The 13,114-nt window shown below is 38.5% G+C and overlaps 1 protein-coding gene across 3 annotated transcripts in view; it reads right to left on the bottom strand.

Moving 5' to 3' along the window:
• Positions 1-13,114, bottom strand: part of LOC142094900 (CMP-N-acetylneuraminate-beta-galactosamide-alpha-2,3-sialyltransferase 2-like) — a 38,057-nt gene that overhangs the window by 11,294 nt on the left and 13,649 nt on the right. For all 3 annotated transcript variants that reach the window (XM_075177509.1, XM_075177508.1, XM_075177507.1), the window contains 2 exons: positions 5,807-6,720; positions 1,083-1,276 (listed from right to left, as the gene is read on the bottom strand). In XM_075177509.1, coding sequence (XP_075033610.1) covers positions 1,083-1,276; positions 5,807-6,094 — 482 coding nt within the window. In that variant the 5' untranslated portion in view covers positions 6,095-6,720. The remainder of the gene's footprint in view (positions 1-1,082; positions 1,277-5,806; positions 6,721-13,114) is intronic.

The raw sequence follows: 13,114 nt of genomic DNA, 5'->3' as shown, positions 1-13,114 counted from the left end.
TACAATAAATTGTGGAATGACATCTCATCCTTCTAACACAGTGTTTGCTAACCTGTGACACTCCAGGTGTTGTGAAACTACAAGTCCCAGCATACCCTTCCAGTAATAAGCTGCTATATATTGGCAAAGCATGCTGGGACTTGTAGTTTCACAACACCTGGAGTGTCACAGGTTAGCCAACACTGTTCTAACATGTCTGCCATTCAGACTTAAGTTGTTTCAATCATTTTCTTTATTTAGGACTCTACTAGCACAAGAAGCCTTTTTCCCTTCAACATCTGGTGACAATTTAAGAAGGGAGTTTCCGGCTGTGAAAAATGAAATGCCTTCTGTAATCAAGTCTAGGCCTTCAGGAGAAAGGTCAAACTAAGTTATGGATTCTTGTACTGTTAAACCATCATTTGCAATAGGTCCAGTTTAACCATATTAATTAAAGTAGCAATCCCATGTTAACAAACACCTAATTTTAACATGAATCTCGGTGGCAGGCTATATGGTGTTTACCATTTTTTGCACTATTTTTGTTTTTTTTCAGGCTGCGATTAAGGATTTATAATTCTGCAGTGTGTCATGGACTACCATGGCAACCACGACACATGATGCAGTGACGGAGAAGCTTGGAACGCCCCTCTAAGCTCGGTAGGCTTCATGTAATCCCCCGTCCTCCTCCCTCTGCCTTAACATGACATGTTGAGAACGTCTGTCTAACTGGCAGCTATATTTTGCAATCTCCAGAGATTTTGAAAAGGAGATAATGACTTGTAGAAAGACTGCTAAGAAACATGACTGACTGCAAGAATGAAATAAGACGTTTAAAAGAAGGGTACCTAATTTGCTATTTAAAGAAGAAAAAAAACAATGTAATTGCTGCACATACTGTTCTCTGGAATAATGTGCACAGACAGTGTCTCATAGCCTCATTACTAGACAGAACTGCCATATTATCCACATAAAGTCAGAAACTACGTAGGTTCAAGACACAGAATCATTCTTTAGCTTTTAATAAGTAGTATAAAATATTATGTAGCTCTACAGATACGATTTTTTTTATTACAGAATCTCAATATTAATACAGCACTCACCTGAAAATTAAATTATGGGAATCAATTTTTTTGCCATAATGTGACCCCTTGAGGTTGCCAGAGTTCCCCACCACAGCACAGTGCCGGCACGGCCTCTTATACTGTTCTTCATAAGGGTTCCCAGATGGTACAACTTTGAACATCTGTTCTAGAATCCAAGGCATGCGACTTGCATTGTTTACTCCTTGGAGTTTCTATAGCATTTAGAAAGAAAATGGATTAAGTAGACATAAGCAATTAAAGTCATTTGATTCCTTGAATTAGTGCTAAGCACTGGGTATTGTAAGAATGATATAAGTTAGTGCCGAAACAGAATACTCAACTACAGACTGTTTCTCGACTCATCAGTGCAAGGCAGAGTTTTTTGTTTGCTCAACATGTAAAGTTCTAGAGAGACAACCACAACTTAACATACTAAAAATTATAAAATATAGTTTTAAATCTACACCCTTGTTACAATGTCCAAATAAGAGAACCCATTCCAAAAAGTCAACTTCTTGGGTACTCTATTTACTTACATGTGTTGTATATAATTGAACATATTCAAGATTCAGTTACCGTATATACTCGTGTATAAGCCGAGTTTTTCAGCACATTCTTTATGCTGAAAAAGCCCCCCTCGGCTTATACTGGAGTCAATAAGTTTACCCAGTTTTCTGTAGTCCTCGGCTTATATTCGGGTCGGTTTATACTCTAGTATATACCGTATGTAATCTGTTAAAGTCTACCCACCTAAATTACCAATTTCTTTGGCTTCCAACTACAATGTTTATGGACACTATCCCGTGCAGTTATCAGCTCAATCCTCTGTATCCCTGTACTCCAAGCTAATTACTTACAAAACAGTTACAGACAACTACCGCAGTCAGGTAGGTCTCAAAGGCTGGATTTGAACTCGAGTCAGAAAACTATGTAGCACATTTATACCTTTAAACCTTTTGACAAGTGAATAAGCAGGGCTGGTGCAAGCCTTAGAAGCCCCGCCAAACCCCTCCCCATGCCCCGTTGTTTTTTTACCTATAGTGGTTAAAAGAAAGTATATGAAGTTTTTAAACATCAACACAGCTTGTGATTTTGTGCCCACGTTAGCCAGCAGCTAAAGTGGGCACAAACACGAGTATATCAAACGACTTTTTTGTTAAACCGCCGATTTGAGATGTTTTTTATGGGCGGATTTCAAACCACCTGATGTTTAAAGGCAAAACCACTGATAAACTGACCCAAACACTGCAGTTTCATCCAGAAAAGCGTTCAACATCGTCGTCCCAATTTTTTTATTTTGGCTACATATAAACCATTTAATGTGTGAAAAGGCCTTAAAACCCGCTGATCTAAAGAGGTGGTTGTTACAGGCAAGGTTAGTAAAAGCAGGTTCTATTGGCCTAAAATGAATGGCGATGACTATAAAAAGGACCTGTATTTCTGTGGTTAAGATAGTGGATGTGGGTAACAGAATGCATACATGCTATAGTATGTAAGCGGTCATTGTGGTCCATGAGGCCAAAAGGAGGGAGGAAGTGGAGCACCAGGTTCCGCGGTCTTTCACTGTCCGTTTGAACCTGGACTCCCTGACCAATCAGTAGGTGGTGCCGATACGTCTCCTGAGATGCAACAATCTTCTGAATCTTTATGAATAGGTGAGAGTAGAATTGCACCCGGACACATCACGGCCTCCTGCAGTGTCTAACTATTGTTTTTTGCTGGCCAGACTCCTTCATTATACACTCTTCTGGAAATGTCATTCTCATTTTAATCCAAAGTAAAATTGAACAAATTAAAAACAATAATGAATAAAAAGGATTTTATTCATTGTTGTTTTTAAATGTGTTAAATTTTGCTTTGGATTAAAGTGGTAATACACTAGATAGTATTGTATTCCCTTTCTTCACATATACTCTGATGAGAATGACATTTCCAGAAAAGTGTATAATGAAAGAGGAGTATCATTTGTTGACATAATACAATGCAAGTACTCAAGATTCATCTTGTAAGCATATAAGATGGAAGATATTTATTGCATATTTATGACACGTGGTTGAGGAGTGTTTCTGTTTCTTCAATATATTTTTGTTAACTTTTGTTACCTTTATGGTGAAGTTTAATTGCATTTATACAAATTTACTACACTATATCAGTTTTTTATTTATTTATATTCCTCATATATTGGTCTTGTGCACGATTGCAAGAAGAATCCTATTATCCTGTTCTGGTGGATGTCTATGAGCGCCTTTGTACGTATAATTTTGTATTTGTTTTTGATATATTGGGATTGGTGGATTCCCCCTTTATACGTCAGGGCAATCTCACCGGTCCTTTTTTTGCATAAAATATATTTGTTTTAGTAAAACATGTATAAGTTGCATATTCAGAGTAGTAATTAAAATCTGCCTTCTGTGTCATTCCAGGCAATTCAGGATACTATACTAGCACCTCCGTTTAATCCGCAGACTCATAGCCACTAGAGGTGGGATAGAACGTACTTTTGGGCTCTTGAAAGCCAGGTTCAAGTGCCTTGACAAAAGTGGTGTTCTTCTTTATCCTCCGGCCAATGTGTCTGATATTGTGTTGGTTTGCTGTCTGTTGCAAAGACGCAGGAGGCCAATTAACATCTGGCGACAAGCGAACAATAGAAGGAGGTAGGAAATCTAGGCAGGCTCTGATTAAGGGGTACTTCTCATGCAAGTGTATGTATAACGGAGTACCCAAATTTGTCTGGATATTATATTGTGACAAGCTTTAAAGTGTCAGCTATTTTATCCATTACTTATAGAAATCAATACTTATCCTTAGACCACGCTGCCAACAGATGACTCAAGTGTATTTTTATCTGAAAGTTCTTAATAACCTTGAATATTCAAAACAATATACTCTAGGATAATATCAGATATTGCTGGTGTTTACTGTTGAAATAAACATATGATATCATTTTACAGAATACATAATTATAATATATGCATTTGACAAGACTTAACAATAGATGGATTTTACCAGGACCATATATACCATCATGTAAATGCCACAAAAAAAATTGAAATGGAGAGCAATTTAACATTAGTGGGATACTGTATCAAACATTTAAAAGATAATATTATTATTTGCCATGTGCCATTTCAATGGCTGGAACTGATCTACAATGTGCTGCTGTGACGTCTACTGTGGTGTGAGCACTTGTTTTTGTGCAGATGTTGGAAGTGTAAGTGATTATTGGCTCCTCCTCTCTATCATCAGGTTCCTCCACTTCAGATGGGAAACTCTGCAGGGACCCCCCCCCCCCCCCCCACCTGTTCTTGCTGCTGTCTTCCTCTCCTCAGCCAGCTGATCTTTTAAAATCTTTATTTCTGAGAATCTCTATCTAAAAGTAACTAAACTAACAGAAGTAGCACTCACACAACACTCACAAACAACAGACAGCTCAAAAAACAAACCAACCCACAATAAAGACTAAAGACACACTAATAAAAAAAAAACACCAGTTTCAGAAATCACCAATAAACCCACAAATAAACTCTACAATCACTCACCTATTCTCCTCTCAACTATCCAATAGCTCCTCACATCCCTTTCAAAGTAATGGAGGAACAACCCAGCCTTTTATAATGCTAGCGATGTTAAAATTGTATGTGAACTGAACTATTCATTAGAAATTCGGCGGGATTGTAGAAACGGACGCTGTTTAGCCTGAAACCACCGCAGTTTATCAGTGGTTTGTCCTTTCCAATCTGATGAGCATCATGGACAGTCTAAAATAGGAGCCTCAAAACCACTGGATGATACATTTGGTGTTTTGAGGCACCAAACCCCCGGGAATAGATGGCGGTGTGCAGCGCTGTTTGCTACATTTACCCCAGGGCCACTCTGTTCAAAATTTAGCAAAGTAACAGGGACTGTCCAATCAGGCAGCAATGAGAACCCTACACCAATCTTCTTACTGGGTACCAGATAACAGTGACTGACCAATCCTGTTATAGCAGCCACACAGAATATAGTTATGCAAACGAAAAGTACAAGGCAAAAAGTTGACGATTGGTATGTCTCTGCCTTCAATTCCATGCAATACTATACACTTTATGTTGACTCGTAAAGCTTTAATATTTCTGGATATCACATCTGCTGTCCTCTCCTGGGCTGTAACTGGCAGGGTACAAAGAGGTTTTCCTTACAGGAAATGAATGCGTTAACAATTTATTTTATAACCTCCATTTCATTTAGTTTATACTGCTAAAAACACATATTATAATGTGGATATTAGTGTAGATTATCTCAGCAGACGTCTGCAGAACACTATTCTATTTCAGATCCCACATAACAAATATTTATATTATTCAGAGGAACTCCTGTGAAAAATTTGGGATCGGACAACTATATTTTGCAGTTCTTAGCAGTAAAGTGTTACATGAACAGTGTTCCAATAAATCTCTACAGGTATGTCCAATTAACTGTAGTACTGACATGTAAATTGCTTAATGAAATCTTGCCTAGGTGTCAGCTCCCTGTCAAATGATTAACAGAAAGTGAAAACAAGATGCAAACAATTCTACTATCGCTGTTTCCAAAGAAATATTACATTTTATACATCACTTCCTAACCAAATCTCCACCATAAACAAAAACATCAAAATAAACCCTGACCAAAATAATTGTGTACTACAACATTTGTTGCATACAGCGACTGACATCATACAGACAGGCCAGCAATAGCATACAAAACGTGATATCTTTACTCACCAGCCACCATTGTAGAACATGGTCCGGTATCACTTGATCCTTTCTCACTAACAGAGGCTCAATAGATCCATTGAAACGTTTCTCAAACCATGGTGTCCTTAGTGTTGCGGTCTTATACTGTCCACACATGGGTACATGATCAGATCCCTCAACAAGCTCCAGTGGATTTGAGTAGTCAGGGCAGAAATAGATGAAATAGATCAAGAAGGCGACCACACACAACAGAGGAGGGATCCATACTGTCCTTCTGTGGTGGTTTAATCGGCAGTGCCGGCGAATACAGTGCATCCTAATAACCTCAGCCACTTGTCTTCTGCAGCAGGACACACGACAGCAGATCTTCAGTATGATCTCAAGGTCTTCTCAACATTATATAACATTGTCCCGTCCCCTTTCTGGACCATCCATGAACATGGTGCAGAGGAGTGCTAGAGAGGAGGACTACGTGTCTTGCACTTGAGATTGTGTGTGAGCAGGAGTTTAATTCAGACTACACTATATCAAATACTTTTTAAGAATAAATAAAACACATAAATTTACTTTTAAAGGTAGAGGGGGAATTGTGCAAATCCTTGTAAATTATCATTGAACGTTTCACAATATTGGCACCAGACAAGCCCTATTCCAGATATTCACTGCATAGGAGCAACACCGAGTTGGTAATTTAGATCCCGAATAAGTTTAGAATTAATTGAATACTATAAGAAATGTCCATTCAAAAGCTCATAAGAAATGTGTGTTCAAGGTACACGTGGAAAGGTCTTGTGACTTAATAAGTGCTTCCAATAGTGATTTCAGCATAACTCCCAAATTCTTTAGTAGGAGCCAGTTCTAGAATTTTCAGGATAATAGGAATTATGCCAGGATTTATATCTTCATTTCTTAACTTAAAAGCCGGGGTTTCCTTGGGAGGACTGAAATATATACAAAACAAACAATTTAGAAGGATGTAATCTAGGACTTGCCCTACAGAGGTCAATGTATGTAAATATTCTAGGAACAATCAGATATCTAATATAAAATATAAAAATGTTAAATAATTTAACCCCTGCATGTGCTTTATTATGCACTATATAAAACAACTTTATAGAATTAGAGGAAACAACAAATAACACATTTATAACAAGGCAACCTGCAAGTTGAGTAGGTTTAATCTAGATAAGAGGTGTCTAAAGTCTAAGGTCAGGGCTTAATCTGTACAAAAAATATATTAGAATATCAATGCAAGGAGAAATCGTAAGCTGTGTTGTGCTCCATAGAGGGGGCAGCTTTTAGCCCTCTCTATTTTGTGTGTGGCTTGCTTTTCTTGTTACCCTGCGTTGCAGAGCAACACAACTTGGGACGTGTCTCTCATCTGTCCAAGACAACATCACAACCCCCCACCCCCCCTGTAATTACAATTCCCACCCTCCCTTTCCCCCAATGCAAGTATTTTATCCCCCTTTCTTTGCCCCCATGCAATTAATTTCCTTCCGCTCCCTCTACCATCCATGTAATAATTCCTGACCCTCACTCCCCCTCCAGTGCAATTAAATTTGACACTTCCGTTCTCTCCCTGTAATTACTTTCCCTCCTCTGACACATATTACATTTACTACAGCGATGCAAAGAAATGTGGAAATCAAGAAATCCCCTTTCCGGCCTACATACTCCCCTGACTGGTGCACACAGTTCACCTGGTCTGTACCTGCACCTCAGGGTGTCAGACAGAGATAGAGATAATTCACATACAAAGAGAAGAATTTAGTGCACCAACCAGATATGTGAGATTTGTGCGTGCTGCATGGGGCAGCACAGTGGCCTAGTGGTTAGCACTTCTGCCCGGGAGAGCAGGCAAGTCTCCCGCATCCCGCAATTCCCTGGTTACAAATTACGCGATTCACGGTGAATCGCGTAGAATCGCATCATTTTGGCCCCGCCCCTGGTGACAAATCATCTGTTATGGGGGCAAAATTACGTGATTGGCTGCGCCCCGCCCCTCCCGCCCTCTAGTCACACCCCTTTCCCGGACTGCACTGCCTGAAAGTAGGCAAGTATGCATAAAGCTATGCCCTGGGAATGATTTTAGAGATAGAGATAATTCACATCACTCATCTCTGAGGTGCTCTGTGAAATGACAGCTCTCCGACGAGAAAATAAACTAAAAATAAACCCTATTACGAGGTGCAACAGTGGGTCTTCTTGCAAAATGTGTCAGAAAGTCATTGCTGACATCCCAAGACAAATTAAGCTCTGTTAAGGACCTAATGTTGATTCAATATAATATCTCCTACAGAGGACATTTTGGAAACAACATTTTTTTCTAAGAAGAAGTTCAGATTATTTCAGAACAAAGATAATACAGGGACATTCCAATAGAATCATCAGCAATTTAACCCCATTTATAATGATTAGTAACATAGTAATAAGATATACGTGTGACAATGCATACTTATACACGGCAACAAGAATTTGATTTATTTTTTGTTATCCTGGAATCAGGGTTATTATAAATATTAGACAACCACCAAGCCAATCATAGTCAGGTGAAATAGATTACATATCACATTAAGAATCAGAAGAGTTATATAATATATAATACAAGAGGAGACCTGAGATACAGGAGACCAGGAGCAGAGGAAGTTCACCACCGGCAGACATGAATTGAGTAATCTTGTAAAAACACTATTGTTTTGCGATAGCATCAGAGGACATATTTAAAAGTAAGAACACACCCTGAAGAGCATATAGTAATGTGTTATTCTGCACAATAAACATTACCCCTCAATATTTGCATAAAGATCAGAGATATAAGAACCTTAAAATATTAATTAAAACAAGTGAAAATAGCAAGGCACATGAAGTAGGGTAGGTGTATTTCATGAGATGTTATGTACACAACTGCATTTACAAGCTGGCAAATATAGACATCCTTCCTAATACATGCCTGTACACTGTCAAATACCAAAAAAATAAAATAAAATAAAAAAAAATTGTTGTAAACTTTGGACGAGCTAGTACCATCCATAGTGCTTCCGCAAAGCACAAATGGAGATTCATGGACAGATTGTAGTGCTCATCTTGCTACTCTGGTGAGCAACCACTTTAACTAGAGATTTCATCGTTATTTAGTTGTTATGTTCATTCTATGCCTTTTTTTGGAATGGGAACGCCTGTGCTTTTTAGCAACGTATTTAAGTATTCAGTCTAGTATTGTTGCTTTGGGATTTAACACAAAGCAGAAGGTGTCAGGTTTTTCATCGGTTGCACCAGAACCTCTGAATGTACCGGCCCATTCCATACACACACAAAAAGACTTGCACAGCAGTTCAGTGTAGAGTTCCAAGTCCTGATCCTCGCTCTTCTGGGCCCATGATATTAACCATACACCAGCTAGACCAGAAGCAATCTACATCAGTATCTCGGTCCTTGTAGTTAAGCAGCAAGAAACGACAAGAGAAAGTGTTGTATGCCACTTCTAAATTCATACATAACACAAATATAATTTAGTGCGCTGAAGAGGTGGGGACAAACCTTATTTGTACATTGACCTCCTGCTGTATATGTCCACCAGTGGTCTTCGTCTTCACCAACATTGCAAATTATACAGGGACCAGACAGAATGAGAAAGGTTCAGTGTCATTGTTTTATTAATTCATTCTGATAGGATCAGAGAACCAGGCCGACAACTGCCTTATTCACAGACAAATGGAAATCTAGCTGTCTAGTGCATGTCTTCAAACTCTGCAACCACAAGACGTGGGAGGACAGAGCACAGTAATTTTCCTATGATTGTAGGTCTTATATTTAATATTGCAAACTTTCATAAAGCAAAGCATAACCTTTGAAAAAGACTTTCCAAGCCAAAATAAAGAATATGGTCTGGTTACTATGGGAGACATTGGCTGTGCTATTAGCAGAATGGAGACACAACAAGTGACCAACCTGCAAACTAACAAAGACACAGATATCAAACCCTAAAAGTGATAGGACAGTAATGGAAGAAATATGTATGTTGCATTGTTCTTCCTGTGGTTAAACGTTAAAATGTTCCAGTCACTTACACAGTGAAGGTATACAGTTTATGAGCTGAACCAATACGCAGCTTGTCAATTTAATAGGAATTAGTGACATCAATGTTCCTAGTTAATTGGAAGGCTAGGTTACCATGAATCTCATACTTTCCAAACAGTTCAGCCTGCAAAATATCTGCCTTTACTGTCTGTGGACAACAGGTAAACTTAAACTTTCCAGTTGCACACACACACACATCGAAAACATTTACTCTACAGCCATCTGAGTAATGTACACAGTCAGAACAATAAAAATCAGTCACCACAGACAGGGAGTGTATGAATGGAGAGGGAACAGGGAAAGAGATTGATGTGGTTAATGAGAGGCAAAGGTATGGGGCTCAATTTTTTTTCAAATCTCTGTCCACTACGTCATTCTTAAACAACAACAAAACAAAGGGGAACACTTTTAGGAATATAAACTTCCAGACTCAAATTTTCAAAAAGTTATTTATTTGTTAGGGGCATAACAAATTGGAGATGCGCATGTACCCCCGTGTTTTGGTTTTGGTTATAAAAGTTCTACATGGCAATCTAATAAAACATGCAATCCCTAGACTAGGAGTCCCGGACAAGGGAGGTGGTCTATTTTTTCTATACAGCCAAACAAAACACCTGTGCAAGGCATATTATAAACTGTTTATTGGCAAATTATATTGATGTTGATGCCAACTATAGTGATGCCAGAGACAATAATGTTACAGGTCCAAAACATATTACAATGGAAGGATACTTGACTTTACAAACCAACATGAAAGTACTTCTAGTACATGGGAGCCCGGTTGTTTTGGGTTTGTTCTGTTTTGACAAACAATAATAACGCTTCCTTTTAGAGTGAATAATGTCCCTGTAAAAGGATACAAACTTTACCAACACATACATATACACACACAAATATATATATATATATATATATATATATATATATATATATATATATATATATATATATATATATATATATACACACACACACACTTCAGATGGCATGTATCAAAGTGTCTGTACTTACTGCATTTTCCCATGTAGTCACTGACTAATCTAACAAAGTGAATATTTTACGTTTTCTAGAAGTACATTTACAAACAAATATGACCCAAGCCACAATGTTTGTTGGCAGCTATTTGCCATGTGATGTAAGCACTGTAAATGTAATGATGAAATACATTACACTGTTCTGCACATTCAACTTGTTATATAAGACGGTCTATGCAGCATTTCTAGCAGAGGAGTAAAGTGTCTGTGCCGAGTGTATATGAAAGGAAATGGGATAGCTGGCAGGGACAATTAGTCTGGCAGAGGTCTATGAGGGTTTACAGCTGCAAATTCTTTGTAACACTAATGTATCCAAGGCCAAAGATTCTGTGTCATCAAAGAAATGGTCCGCTACTTGCAGATAAAGTTTCTGGAAATCACTATGCATCACAAATGGTCTTGTAGGGTAAGTGCTCCTATTATGGGCAAAAGATGCAAATTACAACAAACAGAAGACTCCTATATAGGACAAACACAGGTGGGGGGTCCAGTATTCCCTCTAAACCTGAAGTTTTGGGAGACTATTTCAAGGATCAACTTTCTGCAAAAAAGATACTTATTCTGTCTCCCTACAATTTCAAAGTTTGTCCTCTTGTCCCAAGTTGACACTTATTTATATTACCTATGTCCCTTCTTTCCTCTAAGCTGATCAGTTTTTTATACATATGCACCATTTTATTAAGGTCTTTTTGGAGATAGGGCTTCAGAACGTTACACAGTACTCAAGATGAAGTCATAAAGTTTCAACATATCCTCCCTCTTCCTTCTACCCATATCTCTATATAACCAAGTATTCTCCTGGATTCATTTCTAACTTGTAAATTCAATTCCCTTTATTCTGTTATTACATCACTATTCATTATTATGTATTCTGCTATAAGATTTTGGGTTCCACTGGTATTTTACAGTTTGATTTATTAAATTAAAGAGTACACACTTTATTCCATTCCCCTATTTTCTCTAGATCACTAAACATAAGCCAAACTGGGGTATCAAACCGGTTACAAATCTTTGTATCATCTGCAGTCAGGCAAACATTCCAGTTCTAGGGCACAAGTCATATCACTAATGAAAACATGGCAAATGTATTTCTCCACCCACCATTAAAAAGCAGCAGACGGGGGTGATGGAGCAGGAGGCGGAATCACATCAACCTTCGATCACAATTCCCATTTTCAGCCAAGGTTGTCAAAGGAAATGAGGAAGTGAAAGGCTGTGGGCAGGGGGAGGGGGGCACGAATACATTTTACTACATTAAAAAAAGCTAGCGTGAGCAAGTGTATAGTGACAAGTGAAATATAACATTCTATAGAAACAAGAAGTGTAAAGTGGGGAAAGATGCCAGATAGTTAGAGAAAGGAATTAGAAAACAAAGAATAGTGCAGGGGGAGAGGTGTAAATAAAACAGTATAGTTGTCAGCAAGCAAAATATAGTAAGTACTATGAGTAACAAATCAATACACTCTTACTAGATAAGATAAAAGTATATAAAATCAGTAGTTAGTAGACAAGCTAATACATTAGGGATTCACTGTAATTTTATACCAGAGTGCAAAGCACTACAGTTTTTTTACCCGATTATCGTGCCAATCACACAATAAACGACTGTTAGGTCCTATATCGCATTAGTGATGGATCACGCTTCACCGTTCGGCATTCTGACGGACTAAACTGGGTTTGGCACATGCCAGGAGAATATTTCCCATCAGAATGCGCACTGCCAAGTTTGGTGGAGGAGAAGCAATGGGACTGTTTTTCATGGTTTGACCTGGGCCCCTTCGTTCCAGTGATGGGAAATCTTAATGCTACAGCATACAATGACATTTCAGAGAATTGTGTGCTTCCAATTTTGTGCTAAAGGTTTGGGGAAGGCCCTTTACTGTTTCAGAATGACACTGCCCCATAATATATAATATCTAAATATAGTCATGTGTGTTACGGTGTATGGCGGTTAATGTCAGAAACACAGCTATTCTTCATTGTAATTCTTTTCCCACCACCGTGACCCATAGTCCTCTGCTGTACTTCAGCTCTCTCCCTGTCTGCAAGTCATTCTCTCTCCCCTCCCACTCCCTGCCATTCACTCTATCCACCCCCCTCCTATGTAATTCATTCTCCCTCCACCCCTACCATCTCATCACCTGTAATCCATTCTCTCCTCTTCCTCACACACCATACTGCTTCTCCGGGTCATTAATAGGTTGTGAACACGATGACATGA

Source organism: Mixophyes fleayi, chromosome 6 (assembly GCF_038048845.1).
Source record: "Mixophyes fleayi isolate aMixFle1 chromosome 6, aMixFle1.hap1, whole genome shotgun sequence".
NCBI lineage: Eukaryota > Metazoa > Chordata > Amphibia > Anura > Limnodynastidae > Mixophyes > Mixophyes fleayi.
The sequence above is the reverse complement of the archived record's forward strand: the minus strand, read 5'-3'. Positions and strand labels throughout refer to the sequence as shown.